The sequence below is a fragment of the Leptonychotes weddellii genome, chromosome 13, assembly GCF_054177405.1.
Source record: "Leptonychotes weddellii isolate Sample4059 chromosome 13, ASM5417740v2, whole genome shotgun sequence".
NCBI lineage: Eukaryota > Metazoa > Chordata > Mammalia > Carnivora > Phocidae > Leptonychotes > Leptonychotes weddellii.
The window spans coordinates 59160754-59186082 of record NC_138381.1 but is presented as its reverse complement, the minus strand read 5'-3'; the positions used below and the strand labels follow the sequence as shown (position 1 = coordinate 59186082).

General features: G+C 54.5%; 1 protein-coding gene across 1 annotated transcript in view; it reads left to right on the top strand.

Moving 5' to 3' along the window:
* BCR (BCR activator of RhoGEF and GTPase) overlaps positions 1 to 25329 on the top strand; it is a 118987-nt gene that overhangs the window by 53357 nt on the left and 40301 nt on the right. Inside the window, exons 2-7 of the mRNA XM_081801738.1 lie at positions 9587 to 9768; positions 13913 to 14017; positions 14349 to 14534; positions 19468 to 19575; positions 22938 to 22998; positions 24225 to 24277. Of these exons, the coding sequence (XP_081657864.1) occupies positions 9587 to 9768; positions 13913 to 14017; positions 14349 to 14534; positions 19468 to 19575; positions 22938 to 22998; positions 24225 to 24277 (695 nt within the window). The remainder of the gene's footprint in view (positions 1 to 9586; positions 9769 to 13912; positions 14018 to 14348; positions 14535 to 19467; positions 19576 to 22937; positions 22999 to 24224; positions 24278 to 25329) is intronic.

Below are 25329 nucleotides of genomic sequence, written 5' to 3'. Positions count from 1 at the left end.
TGTGTTCCTCTGCAGTTCTGGAGGCAGAAGTCCAAATCAAGGTGTATAGCAGGGCCATACTCTCTCTGGAGGCTCTGGGGGAGATTCCTTCGTTGCCATTTCCAGTTCCTGGTGGCCCCGTGCATTCCTTGGCTTGTGACCACGTCATTTTAATCTCTGCCTCCAGCTTCACACAGCCTTTTCCTCTTCTGTCTCTCATAAGGACACTTGTCATTAGATTTAGGGTCCATTGGATAATCCTGGGTGATCTCATTTCAGAGTCCTGAACTTAGTTACATCTGTAAGGACTCTTTTACCAAAATAAGTTCCCTTCATGCATTCCATGTGTTAGGATGTGGATGTATCTTTTGGGGGCCACCATTCGACCCACTGTAGTGTCCTTCCCACCTTTCATGTTCTGGGGGGAGCCAGTATCTGCCTCTCTCACTTCATTAGGTCTTGGAGTAGTTACTTCTTGGGGAGATGGTCTCTGCTGCCCTGTCTGAGGGTCTGAGTGCCCCCCGTGGGTGGCTTTGCCATGATGCACATGGTCATGTGACTCCTGGGATTCTGCTGGCTCCTGGAGGCCGGGGCTGGGGCTGTGGTGCCTGGCGTCACGTACCCAGCACAGTGCCCAGCAGAAAATAGACGTGTCATACATCTTGGCTGAAGCTGGGTACTCGCTAAATACACCAGCTTGATTGTCTGAGGCCAAACTGCCTCCAGGAAATCTTTCTGAACCTTGTTGAAGAATCTAGGTGGTGCTAAAGAATAATAATCACATCATGCAGTGGCGGATGGCTCCAGCTTCCCAGCTGGTGTTCCCGCCTCTGCCTGCCCCACCCTGGCGGCATCTGGTTCCAGCCCCAGGCCCAGGACACAAGCGATCTTTCCCTCCTCAAGGATCGAAGAGCTCTAGGCACAGGTGGATCCTTGAAGACGGAAGAAAATCTTTTAACATCTCTCTCAATGCTGATTGGGGAGTCCTTGTCTACCCACACTGGGGGCATGCAGTCTTTATTGCTAAAAGTCACCCACAACGTTGACCTTGTGGTGATTCAGTCTCCAACCAGCTGGAACCCAAACCCCGGGTGGAAGAGCTATTATGTTAGTCGGCCTGTCTCCTCCAAGAGAGCTCAGCCTTGTTCAGGGCATCTAGAGCTGCCTGGAGCTGAGGCATCAGGCCATGAGCCGGGCAGGCTCAGGCCCTTCCCAACTGGCATTTTCTTGGCTGTCGAGGAGACTTGATTAGCCCCAGGGCCTTCTGTGTGCCTCACGCTGGTCTGGACCGTGACCTCCCACTACCCGGGCAGCCAGGGCTTTCCACACTAGCCTGGTGATGTCATTGTTGGATGGCAGCATAGATAGAGGCTGAAAGCCCCCAGGATCCTAGGGCTCTTCTCCCCCAGAACCAGGGGCTCTGACAGCAGGCCTCTCGCCAGGGTACAGTGTCCAACTGGATGGGGGGTGTCTTGTTTATAAAGAATTTTGACCCCCCCTTGGTGTAGATGCAAGAAGGGACGGCCGCCAGTGTGAGGGTAGAGAAGAAAGCAGAAAAACCACCCAAACCAACCAGATACCTTAGAAAGTAAAGCAGCCTGTGTCTGCCTGCGGGTGGCCTGGAGTTACGGTGCCAGGCAGTACTGACGTCTGTCCGGAATGATGTTCTTGGTCTTCAGGAAACAGCTGGATGATGTTTCGGGTTCCCTGTTTTAACAGAGGAAAACATCTTTTTTTTTTTTTTTTTTGAGGTGAAATGACATAACATAAAACTAAACATTTCAAAGCAAACAACTCATCATTTAGTGTATTCAGTGTTGTGCAACCACCACTTCTGGTTAGTTCCCAGACACCTCCGTCACCCCAGAAGGGAACCCCATACCCATTAAGTATATACTTTCTGTCTCTATGGATTTGTTTCTTCTGGACATCTCATATAAATGGAATCAGACAATCTGTGGTCTTTTACGATTGCCTTCACTCAGCATCCTGTCTTCGAGGCTCATCCATGGGATCACCTGTATCGGTACTTCCTTCCTTTTGAAGACCGAATGATATCCCGTTGTAGAGATGCACCACAACTTATTTATCCACTCGTCAGTTGATGGACATTTGGGTGGTTCTACCTTTTGGCTATTGTGAATAATGCTGCTTGAACATAGCTTGAATTATCCCGGTACGAGTTTGGCTTTGAACACCTGTTCTCACTCCTTTGGGTTATAGGTCTCGGAGAGGAATCGCTGCGTCATATGGTTACCAGGCTCGGCCTTTTAGAAATGTCTTCCGAAAGTGCCCAGATAGGTCACACAGGTGGACCCAGGCATAGTTGGGCTCCACCTCTTCCTCTCTCAGAGACTCCTTTTCTTGTCTGAAAGATGAGCATTTAGAAGTTCCTGTCCAGTAAGGGGTCAAGGTGGATTCAAGGAGATCGGCGTTGTGCCTCGCCCAGAGGAAGTGCCCAGCAAAAGGGTAGCAGGTAATTTGCAAAAATACCCACTTGCTCTGGCACATTTGAGGCTTTTCTACTGTTTGGGAAACTCGCTTCCCTGAAGCGCCACAGATACTCTGCGACTGCGCCCGGGATTCTGCCACATAATAAAGAAGCCAGCGGAGCCTCAGGACCCGCGGCCAATCGTGCAGATAGAATCTGCTCCCAGTGGACAGGGTGGTGGGAGGAAGGCTCGAGGCTGTGCATGAGCGTGGCGTCCAGAGCCAGCTTGGACCTGTGGAACCTGTGTGCCCTTCGGTGAGACCTGGCTCTTTCTGTCCCAGCCAGGGTTTTCTGAGCCTCTCCCAGAGGCGCGATGCCTAGCTGGCTGGACAGCCCCAAGGACGTGAGCTGCTGTCTGGAATTCACCAGTCCCGTGGCACCGTTAGCACTGTGCTGGATGCCTGCGACCCAGGCGAGGTGCAGGGCCCAGAGAGGGGGGGCAGAGCGGGAATAGCAGGGTTTCTGCAGATATGATGAGGTGGGGGGCCCAGTGCCTACCTCTGCAGAAACCTGCCCACGGCAGCTGGCCAGCCACCAGAAGGAAGATGGTGTTTGCGCCTCTTTCACCTCGGTAAATAAATACGCCCCAGCCCTTTCCTGACAGTTTAAACAGGGATAGGAGACCACCCTGCCTCGGTCTTAATGCATGATTGAGTTCCTCCCACCCCTACCCAAGTTCCCGGGGTCCCTTCTTCTGTTCTCTCAACCCTGGTATGTGTTTGTCAGGATCCCTCCCCTGGCCCTTTCCAGCTGTTTCCATGTCTATTCTGGGAGGGGAGGGCTGGGAACATAACCTTTCTTCCTCCTGAGGATTTGCTCCAGGCTCTCATCTTGGAGTGCAATTGGTCAGAGGGTGGGACAGGAGCTGGGATCTGGACTCCGCACCTGTGGCAGCAGCTAGGCCACAGAAGCAAGATCTGAGGACCCTCCAGGTACATTGGGTCCAGCAGGGCCTCCTCTGCTTGGCTACAGTCAGGAGACCTGTGGCCAGTGGTCTGAGCTTGGTTCTACACACATTTCCCGGGAACTCTTGCAGCAGAGACCTCAGCAGGGCCTGGTAGAGGCCTTGTCGTGAGACGTATGCTTCCTGGCTCACAGATACGAAAATGGGGAAGGAGTGTCGAAGTTACTGGAGCTGTTTGATCCAAGGCTGGGCTAAGGGAAAGACAGGCTATGGGGAGCGGCTGGGGGCCCCTTGAGAGGCTGACAGGACCGAGGCTGGGCTAAGGGCATTTGGTGCTTTGAGGGCGGATACGCTGTGGCCCTCTGAGGACAGGGAGGGTGGCCGCTGCAGGGCTGTGGGCGCGTGTAGTGCTGTTCTCCTGAGGGGTCCTGTTCCGGCCCTGGGTGTGACCTGTGATTACCAGAGGCTTCCGGGCTGGCAGGGATCTCATCCAGCCTGGGTCAGGAAGACACGGGTGGACAGGGAAGTGGCCTGGAAAAGGTGATGTGGAAACTCAGAGTAGCGGGATAGCTGCTGGGAACAGTGGCTGTGACAGACACCCGGGCTCCTTTGAAGGCTACATTTACGGAGCGTGAGCAAGGCCTTCCTTTCTTGTCCTTGGTTATTAAACACACACACGGGAGACTATAGTGAAGCCCGGGACCCACCACCCAGCCCGCTCTCATCAGCCCAGGGAGCGCACTGCTTGCAAGTTTTGGTTCTATGCGTATCTTAGATGTGGTTGCCAGGGGCCGTTGGTGATGAAGGGGATGAAGGGGAGGAAAGGAAGCTCCCCTGGGCTCTCCCAGCTCAGCTACCCACGCATTGCCCCTGTCCGGGAGGGACCTTAGGGATGTGTGCGTGTGGTTTGTACTTGTTACATAACGTAAAATGGAACATTTTCATCACTCGGAAGCATACTGTTCAGTGGCATTAAGCACATTCACATGGTGGTGCAGCCGTCAACACCATCCCTCCCCAGCACTTTGTCATTTTCCCAGACTACAACTCTGTCACCACAAAACAACAACTCCCCATTCCCTCCACCCCCAGGCCCTGGCAGCCACCATTCTCCTCTCAGTCTCCATGAATCGACTGTTCCAGGTCCCTCCTGTAAGTGGACTCACACAGCAAATTTGTCATTTTGTGACGGGCTTATTTCCCTTAGCGTAATATCCTCAAGGCCCATCCGTGTGATGGCATGTGTCAGAATTGCCTTGCATTTTAAGGCTAAGTTATATTCCATTGTATATCCATACCACATTTTGCTTTTCCATTCATCCGTCAGTGGATACTTGAGTTGTTTCCATAGTTTGGCTGTTGTGAATGATGTTGCTAGGAACATGGGTGTGCAAGTATCTATTTGAGTCCCTGCTTTGAGTTCTTTTAAGTGTATATCCAGACGTGGAATTACTTGATCATATAGTACTTCTACATTTAATTTTTTAAGGGACTTTTTAAAAAGATTTTATTTATTTACTTGAGAAAGAGAGAGAATGCAAGTGGGTGAGCATGAGCGGGGGGAGGGGCAGAGAGAGAGAGGGAGAAGCAGGCTCCCCACTGAGCAGGGAGCCCGATGCAGGACTCGATCCCAGGATCCTGGGACCATGACCTGAGCCAAAGGCAGACTGAGCCACCCAGGTGCCCCGAGGAATTTTTTTTTTTTTTTTTAAAGATTTTATTTATTTATCAGAGAGAGAGACAGAGGCAGGCAGAGGGAGAAGCAGGCTCCTTGCTGAGCAAGGAGCCCGATGTGGGACTTGATCCCAGGACCCTGGGATCATGACCCGAGCCGAAGGCAGAGGCTTAACTGACTGAGCTACCCAGGCGTCCCTGAATTTTTTTTTAACCAGTATTGTCCTTGAGGTGTGAGAAGTGGATGTGATCTGGGATGACGGGGACTTTTTCATCCCGCTTGGCAGGGATGGGGGTGGCTCCCTTTTTTTCTTGCATCAAAGACTAGATTTTAGATTCGCAGAGTGCTGGGATTGTAGCTGCTAAGCCGACTGGCATGGAGAGGAGGAGGTTTTGGATTTCACTGTGCACGTCCCTTTTCCACGATAAGCCAGCCGCTGTCTGCCAGCTCTGGATGGGCCTTGTTCCCCCGCCCTCCTCCCTGCTGGTTAGCTGCTCTGTAGATGAGCCCTCATTCCCTGAGCCTCTTGTAGCTGTGGGATTGCAGGCCCACCCCCTCTGAAACCAGTATTTGCTTTCAGTTTGGGTATAACTTTGCAGGAAGCACCAGGCTTAACTCGGCCACCAGGTGCCCAGTCCTTCGAGGCAATGAGACCCAGAGAGGTTTTGCCACTGGATATTCCTGATAGAAGAAGGGAGAGCAAGGCCCCTCTCCCACTTTGCTCTGGTTCTGGGGAAATGGCAGCTCCCAAAGCCCCCCAGGAATATACTGATGCTTGAGGAGGTATGGGGACCCCAGGAGGGAAAAACTGCCGTGTGACAGAAAGGTCCCTGTGTGCCGCTTAGGAAAGGAGGCTTTCCTCCTCGCCTGTCACATTTGCATTGGAGCAGGCTGGGGGTTCTGGATTAGCTGGGACAATGGGCTGAAGCCCCCCGTGGAATGTAGCCCAGCAGTGACCAACCATCCGGAACCCAGACTTAAAAGCGTCAATTCCTCGGACATCGGTTTGGGGAGATGTGTCAGAGTGGGAAACGGCTGGGTTCTGAGTTGTCCTGATCCTCATAGTTACCCCGTTGGGTCCGGCTGTGGAATCTGGTTTCTCAGTCTCACCTGGTGGAGGTGAAGTGTCCACCTCACAGTCAGTGGCCCCACACAACCCTGGCCGGCAAACCTGCACCAGGCAGTTGGTTTTGCATGGGGTTTTAATCAGGATGTTACTAAGCTAGCACTTCGTTTTGCCAGTGTGGACTCTTGCAGTATTTGGAGTGAGCCCTGGGCCCCCGAGTCTGACCCTAAAGTTCTTACTTGGGGCATCACTTGGTATTAATTTGACCTGGGACACGAGCTCAGTGTAGTCATAGGCATGAATAGTTTAAAGTTTCTTAGGGAAGCTGTGTGGGCAGTGATAATTCTGAGCTAAGGTAAAAGTCAGGTCCAGAGGAGAAGTGGGAAGCAGAGGAAGGAAGCTGTTGAAGGAGGTGAGGTCAGGAGGTAGGCAGGGCTTGGCTGGCTGACCCTCACAATGACATAATGGAGCCAGCCTCCATCCATTTAGTTTAGTCCACACACCTGTTTATAAAGTCAGGAAAACGGAGACACGGACACCTTAAGTGACCTGCACTAATTCTCACAGGTCTGTAGCAACCTGGACAGGACCAGAGCCTCACTTCTGGGAAATTCACACCACAGCTTGTAGAACTGGCCCACCTGCCCCCCGCCACTGAGGACGTGTCCTGGGTTGCAGAAATAAGAGTAACGACCCCCGTGGCCCAGGGGGATCATTCAGACTACCTGTGAGGAAGGCATCTGGCAGCCAAAGTCTTCTGTCCAGGGCCCGGACTGCCCTTGGAAGCAGCTCCCATGAAGGGCAAGTTTTCAGTAGGGGCTGCTATGATACAAGGTTCATATCATGGATGTTGAGTGAACAGGAAGTCCTCTGTGTTCACTTTGGTTTAAAAAAAAAAAAAATCTGGGGCGCCTGGGTGGCTCAGTCGTTAAGCGTCTGCCTTCGGCTCAGGTCATGGTCCCAGGGTCCTGGGATCGAGCCCCGCATCCAGCTCCCTGCTCCGCGGGGTGCCTGCTTCTCCCTCTCCCACTCTCCCTGCTTATGTTTCCTCTCTCGCTGTGTCTCTCTCTGTCAAGTAAATAAATAAAAAATCTTAAAAAAAAAAAAAAAATCTGTGATTTCCCCAAAAGGAAGTGGACGCTGAAGTGAGACAGACCTGTTTTGGGGATGGAGTCTGGGGCTAGAGTTCTGTATGAACAGGGTTTGTGCTTTTTAATACATTTAAACCCTCCCCATCTGTCCTCAGGGATGCTGGGCAAGAGCTAGTTGAATGCCTTTACAGATGCCTAGGAGAAGAGACACAACTTGGCCTTGGCTTCTGACTGTCCTGGTAGGACAGTGCAAACCCCAGCAGGGCTGAGCATTGATAGCCCACATGGTGATGGTACCAGGAGCCCCCAAGGTAGCCCATGGATTAGGGAGACCAGGGGACCTCAGTACAGCTTGTTAGGGGACAGGGTAGGAGCCCCCCCAGCTCTGAGGGTCCCCCAGCCTGTCTGCTGGCCTCTGCTGGGGCCCTCCTGTGGACACACACAGCAGCAGAGCGCAGCCGAGCCTGTATGGGGACAGCAGGGACGCAGTGTGGGTCAGCAGGACAGCACGGTGCCAGGCGTCAGCTCCTGCTAGTGCAGCAGGCTCAGCCCTGCTTCCTGCCGGAACCCCTGGGAAGCCTTTGCAGCCACCAGGGCCCAGACCTCCCTGAGTGTCTCATTCCGTGGGTCTCTCTCGTTTTTGAAGCTCCCCAGATGGCACTAACATGTAGCCAGGGCTAAGGACACCTGTGAGAGGGCATGTGACCTGCTGGCCTCCGGACGGAGGATGTGGGAGAGGCAGAGGTGTGAGGAAGCTGGGGTGTGGGTGGATGAGTCGCACCGGGCACTGGCAGCCCTCAGAGCCAGCTGTGGTGGGCACCTGGTCACTCCAGCCATGGCACCTCTCGCTGCCGCGTGGAAAGAACTGAAAACAGTCCCCCTCTAGAATTGCTGGGTCGCCTCTGGAAGCCTGTGCCTGCCTGGCCCAGGTGGTATGGGTGCCACCAGGACCTGGAGCTTGAGCCCCAGACTGGGTATGCTTGTCGGAAAGCGGTACCGAAACACTGCAGAGGCCACCTGTGGTGGTGACGTTTGGACAGGGCTGGTTGCTGGTGAGTCGTGGTGAAGGTGACGTAACCCAGTCAAGATGACCTCTCGGAAATCCCGTGGGCTGTGAAGGCACCCTTTGGAAGCAGTTAAGAAGTGACCCTCACACGAGGCTTGGAGCAGACTGGGCCCTTGTGGGTTAATGTCTTGGTGAGGATCCACTGAATTAGAACAGTTCTGAAAACAGAGCTACAGAAAGGCAGATGAGGGACGTCTGCGTGGCTCAGTCAGTTAAGCGTCCGCCTTCGGCTCAGGTCATGATCCCAGGGTCTTGGGATTGAATCCCAGATCAGGTTCCTCCCACTGCCGCTCATGCTCTCTCTCTCTCTCTATCTCACATAAATATATTTTTAAAAAATTAAAAAGAAAGTAAAGAAAGGCAGGTGAAGGGGTAGGGGCTTTGTGATTTAACCAGGGAGGAAGGGCAATTGTCTTCAGGTGCCTTTAGGATGGAGGGGTTCTTCTCTATAATAGATTGCCCCGAACAGCAGGGAGCTGGCTGTAGGGTAGGCCACTCTGTCCTCACAGGGATACTCAGACTGGGGTAAAGGTGATCTAGGATCTTTTTTTTTTTTTAAAGATTGTATTTATTTTTTTGACAGAGAGAGACACAGCGAGAGGGAACACAAGCAGGGGGAGTGGGAGAGGGAGAAGCAGGCTTCCCGCCGAGCAGGGAGCCCGATGTGGGGCTCGATCCCAGGAACCTGGGATCATGACCTGAGCCGAAGGCAGACGCTTAACGACTGAGCCACCCAGGCGCCCCTGTGGTCTGGGATTTTGCCAGACCAGATGGGAAGTGGGCTGAGAGTCAGCCAAGGGACCAGGGTGGAGTGAGAGGAAGGGGCTACAGTGCCCTTTCCCTGGGTTGGGCCTGGCAGGCCTGGGACACTGCTCACGGTGGCCGGGGCTTACGCTTGAACTGGCATCATCTGTGCTCTTCGCCCCATCAGATCCCCATGGACAGGTGCACAAGGACCATCCCTGATAGCAAGATGCTAGCTAGCATTTGGGGTCCATCTTTCTGTAGCAGCTCAGGCCCACCCCCGGGACAAGCACAGATGTGCCCCAGACAGTGTCCTTGCAAGCCTAGTCTCATCGTCTGGGGAGTGTGCCACTCTTTTGGCCCTACCTTGCCTTTGGTCTTTGCTCAGCTGGTTGTGAAGGTTAGAACCAGGTGAGGTCAGCCTACCTGAGGTCCTTGTTCAACACCTTTGGGTGACAGGCATCATCAGCCGAGTGCCTGCTGAGACAGGTGGGGTGTGGACCTCCCAGGCGGCTGGCCCTCCAGCCCCTTCTCCCTGTCTCTAACACAGCTGCTTCTGCACACACACAGATGCGTCGTTTGGAACGCCACCTGGGTACAGCTGTGCTGCGGACCGGGCTGAGGAGCAGCGCCGGCACCAGGATGGGCTGCCCTACATCGATGACTCGCCCTCTTCCTCACCCCACCTTGGCAGCAAGGGCAGGGGCAGCCGGGACGCGCTGGTCTCGGGAGCCCTGGAGTCCACCAAAGTGGTGAGTCCCAGGGTGGTAGGGCCAGGTGTGAAAGGGGGCTTGGGCTTGGCTCTGGCCTGCTGTCCCTTTCGTGAAGGCGCCCTGAAGCACATCCACTCTCTCAGGGGTAAGTAGCAAGTAGGTGATACCAGGAGCAACCAGTGGTTGAAGTCACCAAAACGCCTTCGTCATTCCCCCATCTGGTGTGCACCTGCTGGTCTGGAGACAGCCTTCTAGGTGCTTGGAGCAGGGAGATGATGGAACCGCCCGCTGAGCGTGGAGGAGGCAGGTAGCACATGCTGAGGCTGAGAATGCCACCACCAGCCTACCAGCTGGACATGGTGGCGGCCCCCGCAGTGGTGCTGAGGGGCGGAGGAGGGGGCAGTGTCTGGGCTTCTGTCCCTGCACTGCACGCAATGCACTTGCTCCTTCATAGCAGAAGGGGTGCTGCTGATGACTCCATCCCTTTGACCAGGGTCTTCCCCTTGAATTCTCATTGTCATTAACAATCCTGCTGTCACCTCCACTTTGGAGCATGACAGATACCTTCCCTCTTTTGCTTGTTTCTGGTGATGTTCCCTCCAGGTTTAAAACAGAGGTACCTGCTTTTCTCCATTGTTGGTAGGAAGTGCGGGAAGTATATCTTTTCGCTGCGGTTTCTTCTCTGCTGGGCTGGTGCCTTCGCTACGGGATTGCTTCTTATTTATGCTTTTGTGATTTCTGAAGACCCTGGTGCTGGGCAGGCTTCTCGTTCTGAAATGTGAGGTTGGGAGGGAAGCCCGTGTGTAACACATACACATACCTGCCTCATGCAACTTTTTTTTTTTTAAGATTTTATTTATTTGAGAACTAGAAACAGAGAGCACAAGTGGTGCAAGGGGCAGAGGGAGAGCGAGAAGCAGACTCCCTGCTGAGAGGGGAGCCCAATCCCGGGACCCTGAGATCATGACCTGAGCCCAAGGCAGACGCTTAACCGACTGAGCCACCTAGGCGTCCCCCTTGTGCAGCTTTTTTTCCAACATCTGGTTTTGCTGTTTTGCAGATTAGGAAACAGGTTCAGAGAGGTGAAGTTACTTGCTCAAAGCCACACAGCTACCAGATTTGAAGCCTTCCTGAGTCCTCAGATGGCACTCTTTTAACTACCTTGCCTTTCTCAGTGCACTCCCTTGCTTCCTGCTTCACAAGCATGATCTGGTACAGATGGGGATCTTTCTGATCCTGAATAATAGGCTGAGGCCTGAACTTGGGACAGGTCTGCTCCAGGAGGCTGATCCGTCCTCCCCGTGCAGGAGCCCCCCAGCTCGGGTCCTTATGCAGAGGCCGGCCCCTGGCCCTCTGCTGTCTGGGCTCCGGGATGATGGCCAGCCCTGTTGCCAGTGAAGGCATGGCCCCTGCCCAGAGAGAAAGACAGTGTCCTTTGTCCAGCAAACTGGCTGCCAGCTCCCAGCTGGGAGCAGCCCACCCCTTCACAGCCGGGCTTTTATACTCTGGTCACCCTGGCTCCCCCAGGTTGGGGCTGGAGGTAAAATGCGTTCCCTGCCATCCATAGTTCTGCCACTCGGTTCCAGCTCCCACCCTCGTGGGCCTGGTGGTGGTTCTGTTCCCCTGGGTCCCTCTGTCAGCCTGTACCCCCTTGTCAGGCCCAGTTTGTTTTTATCCACTCTTTCGGCCTCAGGTCGGTGTGGCTTGTTCCCTTCACTACCACTTGCCCCCTCCCCAGCAGAGGCAGGAGGCCTGCCTTCCGGCTGACTGCCTCCTTTTTTCCAGTTGCCCTTCTCTGGCTTCCTCTCCACCAAGATCTCCCTACCACCATGGCCCTGACTGGATTCACGTGCCCTTTCCAGAACTGGCATGTGCGCAAAGCAGGGTTATAAATAGCCCTGGCCCCAGCCCCGCCCTTTGTTCCCTCATCTTCTGCGTCTTTTTCCCACCCTCTCCTTTAAGATGCGGTTGGCTGCTTCTGAGCCGACCCTGTCAGCCCCCAGCCCAGCACATTCCCCGGGCCAGACGATCCCCGGAGCTGGCCGCGCCCTTCGGAACAGGGAGGGCTGGAGTTGGCGCCGTCCTGCCTGCACTCTTTTTCCTCCCAGCTTTCCAGATTGTGTGGGTGGGAATGAGCCGCACCGCCACCCACGTGAGCACCGGCATCTCGTGCTGGGTGGGGCTCTGCCGTGTCCCGGCGCTCACAGTAGCGGGATTGTTCCTCAGGACACGGCAGGGCTGGGTGGGTGGCTGCACCTCCCCGGGGAGCCTGCTGTGCCCTTCACCTTTACATCTTCCCTCGCTTGGGGCACAAATGGCCCCTGGACACGGCGATGGGAAGCACATTCAGGGTCAGCTGAGAGCTTCTCCAGCACGCGGCCACCATTCCTGGTGTGACCTCAGTGGGCTGAGAGGAGAGGAGGTGTCAGGGTCCCCTACCCTGCATGTCTGTGCGCCACATGCCGTAGACTTGCTGACCGTGGTAGCACCCCAGGCCCTGGCACAGGCCAAGCTCACAGCTCTGGATCCTGGCACCAGCTTGTCACACAGACAGGGTTTCCAGAAGGAGCACTCAGAGCTTTGCAAAGACACAGCCAAAAGTAGGGCCCAACCAGGAGTTCTAGATGTATTCGTTGGTTGGTTGGTTCATTGTATCTTCACGGAGCACCTGTGTGTTCCAGGCACTACGCTGGCACAGGAAGTTTCGAACTCAGGCACAGCATGACCTGGAGCTCTCTGCCTGTGGAGCCGCTGCCCAGTGTGCCCTGGGGGAGAGGGGGTTCTATGTGGGGTGGGACCTGAGTGTTCTTTCCCTGGAGTGATGCTTAGCCATGATTGTGGTGGCTGCTCCCTACACACGCATGAGTACACATACACACTTGGGCGTGCACACATGTACCCATATATGCATGCACCTAGCTCATGCACACTAAGAGATTCCCAGAGCAAAGTGGTGGTTCAGGAAGACTTTTTGGATGGTCCCAGTGGGCAGTGAGGATGTGGTACAAGCCCCAGGGACCCAGAAAGCAGAAGCAGATGGGACATGGGGATCGGGCCTTCCTTCCCCAGTTTACACTCAGGCAGCTGATGCTCAGAGCAGGAGGGCAGTTGCCTAAGACCGTGGCACTCACCGGGCAAGCCTGGCTCCGTGGCCCTGTCCCCCAACTCCTGGCCCTGGGTGCTTCCCACCAGACCAGCAATCTATACCATAAAGTGCCTCCCTTCTGCCAGTCCAGGGAAGTGAAAAAGGCAGCAGGGTCGGGGGCACACAGAGGGGCCATGCTGGGGGGTCCTGATTCTAGGCTTTGTAGAGATACCATGAGGCCTGAGCTGGCTTTAGGTCCTTTCTGGAACCCGGTGGTTCTCACGTAGGGGCGACTTGGCCCCAGAGGACATGTAGCAACATCTGCAGACATCTGTGGCTGTCCCAGCCAGGGGTAGGAGGGGGTGTTGCTCCTGGCATCTGTTGGGTGGAGACCAGAAATGCTGCTCAAGGCCTCCGGCATCCAAAAGAGAATCCTCCAGCCCTAGATGTCAGCAGTGCCGAGGGCCAGGAGCCTGCCGCAGATCAGTGATCTCCCCTGAGAGTGGTTCAGCGAAGTGGACCACAGGGATAGCCCTCTGGTTCTACACCCCAGGGCTGTCACAGTGTGGTTGCTCATGTTCACCCACAGGTGGGAAACCAGTGGCAGAATGGGCAGGGGTGTTACACCGCTTTCCTCCGTGGACTGCAGTGGGGCCCATTGGCACATGGGCGGGCCATGGGCACAGCCAATCTCTGATACGGATTCCCTCGCTGGTGGCCAGGGAGCACGTGGGGGGCGTGGCCAGGGAGTCACACCGCAGATTTCACTGCCCTTGTCATCAGCATTTGTGTTAGTTTACGGGGCAGCTGTAACCACAGACCAGGGGGTGGCCTTGCCCTGACTGCTCAGCTTCACGCTGTCCGTTTCCTGTTGTCAGACCAAGGGTGGCCCTCGGCTTTGCTAGATGACCCCCCAGAATTTACAGTGGCTATGAGCAAGTGGTTGACTTGGCGAGGCTCCTGTGCCCCCCTTTATTTCCACACGGAGCCTTCCCCAGAGGCTTGACCTCAGGTTGATAATAAGCAGGCCTTCCTCTCTGAGAAGGGCCACCTCAGGCGTCATCCCCCGGGGCTGACCTTTGTCTGTTTCTCCTGCAGAGTGAGCTGGACTTGGAAAAGGGCTTGGAGATGAGGAAATGGGTCCTGTCTGGAATCCTGGCGAGCGAGGAGACTTACCTGAGCCACCTGGAGGCACTACTGCTGGTGAGGGGGTAGGGGCTGAGCCGGGCAGGGGCACTCTGCTCCCGGCGGGGGGGGCAGTCCCAGGTCCCAGGGCAGCAGTCCGAAGGCAGCCCACCCTCCCTGGAGAGTCATTCCACCTCTGTAGAAGCTGGACCTCCCCATGGGGTGGTGGACACGAGCGTAAGATGGGTGCCAAACCAAGCTGGCTTAAAATTTTTATTTTTAATGGAATTTTAGAAGAAAAGCACGTATGTCACGTGACCGTGATTTTCTGTGGTCGGGCCATGCACCTGAGAAATGGCGAGCCCTCTCATCCGTGCCACTCTCACCTGTCGCCTGTGCCCTCTTCCAGCCCATGAAGCCTTTGAAGGCTGCGGCCACCACCTCTCAGCCAGTGCTGACAAGCCAGCAGATCGAGACCATTTTCTTCAAGGTGCCCGAGCTCTACGAGATACACAAGGACTTCTATGACGGGCTCTTCCCCCGCGTACAGCAGTGGAGTCACCAGCAGCGAGTGGGGGATCTCTTCCAGAAGCTGGTGAGTGACTCGGAACAGGTGCATGGCAGCCTCCCAGGAGTTTGCGGCTCTGCAGGGGTCAGGCCTCTCCCTTGACCTGCCGGCGTGTGTCACCAAGGGCTCTGGGACACGGAGCCCTTATTTTAAGTAGGCTCCACACCCAGCGTGGGGCTTGAACTCATGACCCCAAGATCAAGAGTCGCATACTGTACCGACTGAGCCGGCCAGGTGCCCCTGGAGAATTTTTTTTTTTTTTTTTAAGTGGCGTGGGGAGGAGAGACTTTGACAGTGACACCCTCATGCCTTGTAGGAATCAAGACTGGTTCTTACGGGCAGGTGGTTTGTGACTGCAGAGTGCGGACCCAGGCACAGCCTCGCAATGAGAGGCGGTCTGGCTCCCAAGTGGTAGGGCGCAAGGGGGCCCCCAGGTGCCCATCTCACCTGAGCTGAGGCAGCCGTATAAGGCAGGTCTTGTCCTCACCACTGTGGGGGTGAGAAGATTGAGGCACTGTGGGTCACTTGCTGGGACTGTAATCTTGGCTTATCTCTAAAAAGAGTGCTTTTCCTGCTGCCTTCAGGGGCCATAAAACTGAAGGGCACAGGTGATGCTGGCTGGATGACAGAATAAGAATTTCTGAAAGGCCTTATTGAGCCCGTACTGACCAGGAATCTTTTTGGCAGGTGGCTGTGGGTCCCGGTTCAGGTCCCAGAGGCGGAAGCACCCTCTCTGGACAGAAGGGGCCCACTGTGAAGGCAGGTGAGGGGGCCTCTGTGGCCCTTTGCTGACCACAGGACCCAAGAGGAGTCAAGGATATGGCTTTTAAAAAGTCAGTGGTACCAATAAAACCTAGCAATCGGATGAAAGAGGTTGGCAGGCCCCTGGGCACTGGCCAGGCCACATCTGGGACAGGGATTGGCTCTTTAAAGTGCTTCTTTAACCAAGATGTGGGTCAGTTAAAACTTGTCCAACAGGAGGAAACATTTAAGGCACCCGCAGGAGGAAGGAGAAAACTCAAAAGAGAGCTGTCCGATCGACGTCTGTCTTCCAACATGCGTGGAAAGGAGCCCCCGCCTCCTTTGCAGGTCTAAAGTGTGGAGCCGGTCAGTCTCTCCAAGTGGAGGTTGTGGGAGAGGGGCGTCTGGGTAGGAGAGCCCAGGAGCTGTCCTGGGAGTGTCACTGAAGGCAGGTGCCAGGCAGGCCCCTGTGACAGAGGTTCTACCTCTGAGGATCCCTAACCTGTGTCCAGGGGGTCCGGGCCCCCTGGACACATGCTTTTGCCCTAGAGCCTGCCCTCTTCCAAGGGAAACCAGCCTCCAGGGGTAGAGGTGGCCCAGGGTCGCAGGCCTCTTCCAAATACGCAGAGCACAGCCCCCTGGGCTGCCCAGACTTCCAGCTGGCCCAGACCCAGTCCTTGCCTTGGCTCACACCTGGGTTTGAGCGTTCCACTCCAAGGTGTGGCCTTCCTCTTGGCGGTCCCCTCTCTCCACTGCCCTGGGCTGCAGACACCTTGGACTCCAGGCTGGAGCGAAGATCCAAGAAACATATGAAACTTTTCACTTTTTTTATTCAGATTCCCAAGTGAGAAGTAGGAGGCTATGTTGGTACAGACCCCTCATCTTTGAAGTGCCCCTTCCCCTGTTTCTTCCTGTGTGAAGTGTCAGCAGGTTTAAACCTAGTAGATTTGGCTCAGCTTGCAGCCCTCCTGAGAATTGGAGAATCGTGTTGTTGAGAAGAAACTGCACCCAGCGCTCTTCCCCAAATAACATTCTGACATCACTCAGAAACTTCGCTTTCAAATTTTCATAGTCTGATGAACACCAGAATTTGGGAAGTTTCCTCTGGTTTCCCCGGTGTCCTTGAGCTACCTTTGTGGGTCAGACGCTGCAGCAGGACTAGGGAGAGAGGTGGGGCCGCCTCGGGAAGTCGCGCCCCAGGAACCACGTGGAGAGTGTTCATGTGCGCCGCCCAGCTGGGTGCTGGGGCTCCCCCATCCCTTTCTGACAGTGCAGCGAGGTCGACCCAGTGTCACCCCAGCCGTCACACCTCCCTTTCCCTCAGGGTTTGTGAGCCGCGTCTGGTAGCTTGCCTCCCCTTCTTGCGGGAACGTACAGGTTACGTGCCGCTTCTGGGGGTCTCTTCCTGGCTGAAATTTTGTCAGCCTGCTCTTTTGTTTTTCTAAATATTTCAGACTTCCAGAGAGGTGCACAAATAGTTCAGGAACTGCCATGTGACAGAGCCACCACTTGTAACATTTTGCCAAATTTGTTTTATCTTTTCCTCTCTCATTTTTATATACGCGTGTGCATGCATGCACACATATGTGCACTGAGTAGTTTGAAAATAACTTGCAGATAGATCTGCCCTTTTACCCCAAATACTTCATTGTGTATATGCTAAAAACAAAGGCAAGCTCTTCCATAATCTCATCGTACAATGATCACATTCAGGAACTTTCACAGTGGTGAGGCACTGTTACCTTATACGCAGTCCATATGCAAACTTCTCCCAAGTTAGCCATTGGGACATTGAATATAGCCAAAGAATATTCTTTTATTTTTTTTTTTAAGATTTATTTATTTATTTAAGAGAGAGAGCATGAGTGGGAGGGGCAGAGGGAGAGAGAATCTCAAGCAGACTCCACACTTGAGCGCAGAGCCTGACACGGGGCTCAGTCTCACGACCCTGAGATCATGACCTGAGCCGAAATCAAGAGTCGGATGCTTAACAGACGGAGCCACCCAGGCATCCCCATCACGTTCTTTATAGCCACCTTCATTGTCTGATTCAGGATCCAATCCGAGGTCACAAGATGGACTCAGTTTTCACATGTCTTTAATCTTTTTCAGTCTGTACCAGTTCCTTGGCCTTTGCTTGTCTTCCACAGCCTTGACATTTTTTTGAAGTGTACTGGCCAGTTTGGGCTTGTCTGATGTTTCCTCAGGAGTAGATTCAGGTTCTGCGTTTCTGGTGAAAACAAAACAAACCATAGCAGTGATGCTGTGTCCTCAGTGCCTCATATCAGGAGGCGCGTGATCTCCACTGATCCATTATTGGCCCGGCTCTGTTTCGGATTGGCTAAAAATGTGAGATTAGATTGCTTGGCACTTCGCATAAGCCACGTGGAAGATGCGAGCTCCTTGGGGAAAGGGAGAAGAAGTAATGGAAGGGGTTCTCCTCTCTTGGACCTCGTATCAGTTTGCTAGGGCTGCTAGTCTGGACAGCTTGTACAACAGAAGTCTATTTCCTCACAGTTCTGGAGACTGGAAGTCCGAGATCAAGGTGCTGGCAGGGTTGGTCTCTCCTGAGGCCTCTCTCCTTGCAGGGGGCTGCAGTCTCCCTGTGTCTTCACGTGGGTCCCTCTGTGGGTCTGTGTCCTTATCTCTTACATTGCACTAGTCGTGCTGGATTAGGACCCACCCTAACAACTTCATTTTAGCTTCATCACCTCTTAATGCCCCATCTCTAAATATAGTCGCATTCTAAGGTGCCAGGAGTTAGGGTTTCAACATGGGAATTTCAAGGTGACGCATGTGAACAGTAATGTCCCCTCAGGGCTCCTGACCACATTATGTGAAGCAGCACCATAGCTTTTAACCCCTGCTCTGTTCTCAGACGTCTGCTGTATGACGTGTTTGTCGACTTATTTATTGTATCTCTCCTGCTCCTGGCCCCACTGTGTCTCAGGGATCTGCAACTATGCTGACGGTGCCTAAAGCAGGTCTTCATTGTGGGGGTAGGCGCTCAGTGAGCAGCAGGGGAGGGCGAGAAGGAAGTGCTCTAGGTCTGACCGTTGTCTGGATTGGTGTGTGCAGATGCAGTGACTTGTCAGGGTGATCGGTGCAGTAGGGACCAGGCGGGGCATCCATGCAGCCCCCACAGGGAGCGGAGCCAGAGACCAGACCGTGCCAAGGGCGCCTGGCTTACCCAGCATCTGGGATTGTCATCTGAAGAAACATAAAATTCAATATAAATGCAAATGCATATAGAAATAAAATTCAGATTCAGCACAGAAGAAACACCAGGATCAGCTAAAGCTTTAGGCTTCCAGCCCCTGGTCAGCTGCAATGGGAAATACTGGCTAGTGGGTCGCCGGGGTCCTCCATTGCCCTCCCCGGGCCTGGCTCTGCTGGTACAAGATGAGGGCTGGTTTCCCCTTGGCTGCCTCTGAAGGTGACCTGGGGCCCAGAGGTGGTGGCGGCTGTGTGGTACCCCCCCCCACACACACACACACATCCATGGAAGTTGTCACTCAGTGGGGTATCTGATCAGGAGGTTATGTGAAGACCATCTATTAATACCTTTGGTTTGACAAAAGACAAAATGCCTCTCGCCTTGCATCTGGCAGTCAACAGGTCTCCCACACGCCAGGTGTGGAGTGTGATAGCTGGACCCCCTTGCCAGGTTTGGGCTGGGCTCATGCCTAGACAGTAGGAGCCCCTCTGCTCCAAGGGCAGCTAGATTGCATGGTCCTCATGTGTCTGAAGGGATCGGGCAAGAGCGGAGCACTGTGGCCGTCCTAGGCCGGAGGCCGACCTCCCTGTCCACTAGAGTCTCCTGCGGCCAGAATGAGAAGGTGCCACTCCATCCCACCCATGTCGACTCTTGTCTGCGTTCGCGGACAGACTTGGATTTTAGCCACTGCTGGTGGCACTGTGTATATGAATAGGGTGGGAGGAATCAGCAGCTGCGCAAGGGAGTCGTTACCTGCCGGGGGCTGTGAGTCACTTCTCAACGCGTCACTTGGAAGAGGGAAGCATGCTCAGTGCGTGGGCAGGGGAAGCAGGTGGGAGGTGACCGACCGCAAGGAAGAGCGGAGGTGATTGCAGCCCTGTGCTGTCTGCTGCACCTGTGGTTTCTCCCGGAGCTGGGCACAGAAGCCCATTTCTCGGAAAGACGGGGAGCAACAGCACCTGTCCTGCACCTGTCCCACACTCTCTCCCTTCCTCCCTGCAGGCCAGCCAGCTGGGTGTGTACCGAGCCTTTGTAGACAACTACGGAGTTGCCATGGAAACGGCTGAGAAGTGCTGTCAGGCCAACGCTCAGTTTGCAGAAATCTCTGAGGTACTCGTGACACTGTTGAGACAGGTGCACCCCTCCACCACCCCCGGGTGGGACGTGGGCCGGTCGCTGGTACGTCATGACCCGGGAGAACAAGGTGCACCAAACCAAGTTCTGGTTGAACATCTCCGCTCTGTTTCCAGATGCTTCTGGGTTGGTTCTGTCAGCCCTGTGCAGGGGACGCAGGAGGAGCCGTCCCACAGCGACCTCCCCAAGGGCCAGGGCCCAATTCTGGGGCTCTGCCGAGCGCCCCAGACAGACGCTCTCCTGCGCCATCTGTGTGCCGTAATGAGTGTCCGTAGTTCTGTCTCGTTAGCGGAGGTCTGGATGTGAGAGTGCTGAGGCTGACTAGGCACCCGGTCGCTGGAAAGCAGCCGGGGAGGTGTGCTAGGGACCTCTCTTGCCGGGGAAGCTGAAGCAAGCCCCAGGCTGGAGCTCCATGAGGACTGAAACTTCAAGCCCCAGAGTGCTAGCATGAGGGGCCTCTAAAGAGCACCTCGATGCAGAGAGGACAAGCAGGCCACCCCTGGACCAGAACCTGCAGCACCCACCTCTCCAGGCCCATGGCAGGGGTTTCCCCAGCCTTCCACATCCTGTTTCTGCCCTGGGCAGTTGGGTGACATTTTCCTCTTTCGGGGCCTATCATCACTTGTGATGCCTCCAGCTTCTCAGAGCTCTGACTTGCCTTCCCTCCACCAAACAAGGATTCTGGGTGGAAAGATTCCATGAGAGAAATTAGCATACGAAAGATAACTGGAAACTAGACATAGGAAGTGAGTGGGGTCTCCCTTGCTGAGAGACGGTCATACCCCGACTGTCATACCTGGCTTTGTTCTGGGGGCTTTGTGCCATTTTGTAATTTGTCATAAGAGGTGGGGTGTCGTGGATGCTGATTGTCTCTCGTGGTGGTAATGGGTGCCATGCTGCTCCTCCAGAGCCCGTGGGGGCATGCACTCCCTGCCTGGTGCTGCTGGTAACAGGCTACATGCACCCAGGGTTCTAGGCTGGCTCCAGACGTCCCTCCCTGTCTGCTCTGGCTTGCCTGGAGCAGTGGGCCATACCTCTTTTTAGCTCATTCACTTTAACAAGCCCCCCCACCCCTAACAGCTGGGATTTTGGTGCAGAATCCAGAGTCACCTTGACAGAGTAGAGACCTAATCCTTTAAGAGCAGGCTACAGTTAAAGGGGGCCAAGTTCAAGTCCACCCGGACAGGTTTCTATAGAGGAGGGAGGAAGCAATGGTGAGACACCACCCAGGGGTCCCGTGGTCCCTTGGGAACCTGAGCTGAGGCAGGGATGCTGGGTGGGAGACAGCTTTCAGCTGGCCCTCCGTGAAGCTTGTACCTGGAGGCGGCATCCACTTTGGTTCTCCACCCGTGTTTTTAAAGGAGACCCAAAAGATTGAAGCCACCTAGAGAGAGCAAAATGAAACCGAAGGAAACGGAAGCAGCACGTGAGAGGTTGCACACTGGGGGTCAGAGCTCAGGCATGGGGACTGGATGGTCAGGTACCTCCAGGACAGGGAGCAGTGGAGGGGTGGCCCTTCATCTGCTCCCAGTGCTGAAAATGAGCCAGGGCAGCGAGCGTCCAGTTAGACCAGAGTTGCCCAAGCTGGTTTCCGTGGAATGCCAGCTCCCACACAGTAGACACTGAGAGTTCTGGCAAAAGGGCCTCTGGGGCCAAGTTGTTTGAGAACTGTAGGATTAAGCCAAATTCATAAGTTTCCTGGAGGCAGGACTGCTGGACCTACCTCTGCATGCTTGTGTGCATGACGCTGCCCAGGGGCACGTGGTAGGAGGGCTGCCTCCCAGGCTCACGGGAGCATGGAACCTGATTTTTGCTGAGACTCGTGTTCAGCTCTCACGCCCCCTCACACCCCCCACGCCCCTTGGGAACCGCTGAGGCAGATGTACAGAGGAGTAATCACTGTGAGGAGTATTAAACTCTCAAGAGAGGCACCAAAGTGCATTGTGGAGTTTGGCCCCAGTGAGCTCTACACACCATCGTTTTTTAGTTGTGAGGGGTTTACTGCAGCGCGAGAGGTTTACTGCAGCACGAGAGGTTGGGAAAGCCATCTCTGAGCCCCTTCCCATCCCCGTGCTGTTTCTTGTTGTTCAGCAGCCTGGTAGTGGGATTAACCATAGCTTCTTCCTGGAAATGATTTCAGGTACACAGGGATCTTACATCCTGGTTTCTCTTGGTACCTTGGACCCAATCGATGATGCCTTTGATGCAGTTGTGTGAAAACATGACCTATCCACTAAAAAGCTCTGCTCTCCTCCTGGGGATCATAGCGCCTGTCTGTAGTTAGAAACTACAGGCCTACCTTGCTTTATTGCACTTGCAGATACTGCATTTTTTTACAGACTGAAGGTTTGTGGCAACCGTGTGTTGAGCGAGTCTGTCGGTGCCATTTTTCCAACAGCATTTGCTCTCTCTGTCACATTTTGGTAATTCTTGCAACATTTCAAACTTTTGCATTATTATTATATTCCTGGAGATCTGTGGTGATTATGACTTGCTGAAAGCTCAGATGATAGCATTCTTTGGCAATAAAATATTTTTTAATGAAGGTAGGTACATTGTTTTCAGACGTAGTGCTATGGAACACTTAAGAGACTATAGTATACTGTAAACATAATTTTTATAGGCACTAGGAAACCAAAAAAATGCATTGGTCTCGCTTTATTGCGATATTTGCTTCATTGCGGTGGCCCAGAAGCAAACCCACAATATCTCCGAGGTGGGCCTGTACATTTGCAAAAAGTCAGGAGCGGGTGGGGTAGAGGGCGGATCCAGTGTGGGTCTCAGGGGTGGGGGGCCCGCCCAGGCCATTTCCAGAGGTGAGGGCTCTTCCAGCCCACCAGCTCCCTTGCACACTGTGTAACTTCTCTGAGAAAGCAGTTCTATGCATTTAGGAAGGACACGGTGGTTTGCCTTATTTTCATAGGATTCTGTATGTCAGAGGCTATCGACCGGGGGTGATTTTGTCCCCAGCAGACAGCCTAATAATGCCTGGGGATTTTTGATTGTCACGACAGCAGGGGGGTGCGCTGCTGCACCCGTAGGTAGAGGCCAGGAGTGTCCTGTGGCATACAGGACGGGCCCTCGTGGTAAGCGAAGTTCTGGCCCCGAATGTCAGCAGTCCCAGGTGAACCATGGCACCCAGGGCAGGCTTTGTGTCCCGTCCACCCTGTATTCCACGCTTTGGTCCAGGACGCCCCCTTAGACTTGTTGCCTCCTCTAAGGTTTTGTTGAGTGAGAGAAGGATGAGTTTTCTGCAGAAGGTGTCTGGCCACGGAACTTGCTGCCACATCAGCGCTGCCTCAGTTGTCCCATGTGAAAACGTGCTTTTCTCTTTGCAGAACCTGAGAGCCAGAAGCAACAAGGATGCCAAGGACCAGACGACCAAGAACTCCTTGGAAAGTGAGTTCTCTGTGCCGAGGCCTCTTTGTGCTCCCTGTGGGCGCGGCTGCTGTGAGCCGATGGGGCATTTGCTGGAAGAGCAAACACGGCACCCGGTTGGGTCACCCTCTGGTGCCTTTGCTGTTCCAGACTTCTAATAGAGCAGGGACAGGGAAAAAGCGGCACTGGGCATGGTGGGGTGGGGAAGGACGTGGTCGGGACCAGCCTGCCACCAACAGTAGCAACCAGGAAGGATGGCAGGGGTTTGCGAACACCCACAAACCAGGCACTGCCGGCCATTTAAAATGTCATCACATTGTCCCCAACGGCCCTGTAGGGAGGATTTTATTTTCCCTTTTTTCGGGTGACAAAACAGATTGGGAATGAAAGTAACTGAGCTGGAACACAGGTCCTAAGTGGCGAGGCAGGGGGAAAGTCAGAGTTGTCAGGCTCCCAGGCCCGTGTATCCAGCCCCTTCAGTCTGGGCGGACTGAGAGGTCACTTCTCAGTTGCAGTTGTTAGGGTAGTGCGAAGAGTTACAGAGATGGCAGAGCTTCACCGTGCTCTGGGTCTCGGCTTCTCGTCTGTAAAATTGGGATAACAATGCATGTCTTACAGTAGTTGTGGGAGTCCCGTGAGGAAATGCACCTGGTGTATGTCAGGACACATCTGAGTGCCTGTGCCCGTGATGTGCTGGGCTCGCCATCCTCATGGAGGAGCAGGGGCTGCCCGGGCTGGCCAGGGCTCCCGTGCTGCTGGAGGCCAGGTGTCTGAAAACACTCATAAAGCCAGGACCTCTGTGGGCCCCTGAGTTAGTTTCTGCCACCCTCAGAGTCGGGCCTCCAAGCTGCGCAGGGATGGACATCGCGAGTGATGTGCTGGTCTGCTCCCGGGAGACCCTTCAGGCCAGAGAGCAGGTCTCCTGCCACGGTTGGGACCCTTGCCAGCCCATGTGCACCAGGGTGCTGCTGGGCTCCCCACCTCCAGGGGGAGGGGCGTCAACTTGGGTTCTGACCAGTAGCTCTGTACTCAGCATTTACTGTCACAGACCAAAAGCTCAAAGCCATGTGCCCGGCCTTCTAGGTGCTCAGAGTTTGCCCTTGTCCCTGGGTATGGACATTCCCAGAGGACGTGGCAGTTGGGCCGCTCCCCCTGCCCGAGCACTTGCCGAGAGGACAGGCAGGCGGGTGGTCTGGGGCTGCCTTCTCCGTGCGTGGCCACCTCTCACCCTGGCCATCTCTCTGCAGCCCTGCTCTACAAGCCTGTGGACCGGGTGACACGCAGCACGCTGGTCCTGCATGTGAGTCACCCACCTGGGACCTTCTCACCCTGGGGTTCTTGGCTTCTGATGTTCGTCAGTGTTGCCTGCCCCTTTCCCCCTGTTCCTGCCACACACCTTTATTGAAGATGCAGAAATGAGAGGCTCACACAGGGGTGAGGGGAGAACAAAGCAGGTTCTCGAGGTGTCCTGGGTGCTCTTGGAGGGGGAGGTACCGGGAGGGAGCGTCCTGTCCCACCTAAGAAGGGCCTCCAAGGTAGACGGAGTGGGGGCACAGAGAGCAGGTGCCTTCCATGGCTTTGAGGATGACCCACTGCCTCCCAGCCTGGGGAGAGGGAGCGTGGGGAGGGCCCGCCTCAGTGGGGCTGCTCCTGAAGACAGCAGGGAAAACGAAACTGGCCCCTAGTCCTACTGCCCATGTGACCCTGTTCACTTACATTTAGAGCAAGTTGTAAATGCATTTTTTTTTTTTAATTTACAGCCAAGTCACAGAAGTGTGTGGTTTCCATTTCCTTCCCTGCTTCCTCCCCACCACCACCACAAGTATTCTTTTATGCACACGCCGACATACGTGAGAGTCTTTTTTGATTACGCAGAAGGCATCATGCTATATGTATCATTCCACACTTTGCCTTTTTTCCCCTTAATATGATGCAGCGGAGATTGTCCCACTTCAGCCCAAACAACTCTGCCCCATAGTATTTAAGCTGTGTAGTATTCTGTCGAGTGCACGTTTCTTAAATTTTTTTTTTTTTAAAGATTTTATTTATTTGACAGAGAGAGAGAGGGAACACAAGCAGGGGGAGTGGGAGAGGGAGAAGCAGGCTTCCCGCCGAGCAGGGAGCCCGATGCGGGGCTCGATCCCAGAACCCTGGGATCATGACCTGAGCCGAAGGCAGACGCTTAACGACTGAGCCACCCAGGCGCCCCTCGAGTGCACATTTCGTAATTCCTCACTACCCTCTGATAAAGAGGGAGATGAGAGGCATGGTTTAGAAGGCTCTGGCTGGGGACACCTGGGTGGCTCCGTTGGTTAAGTGTCTGCCTTCAGCTCAGGTCATGATCCCAGAGTC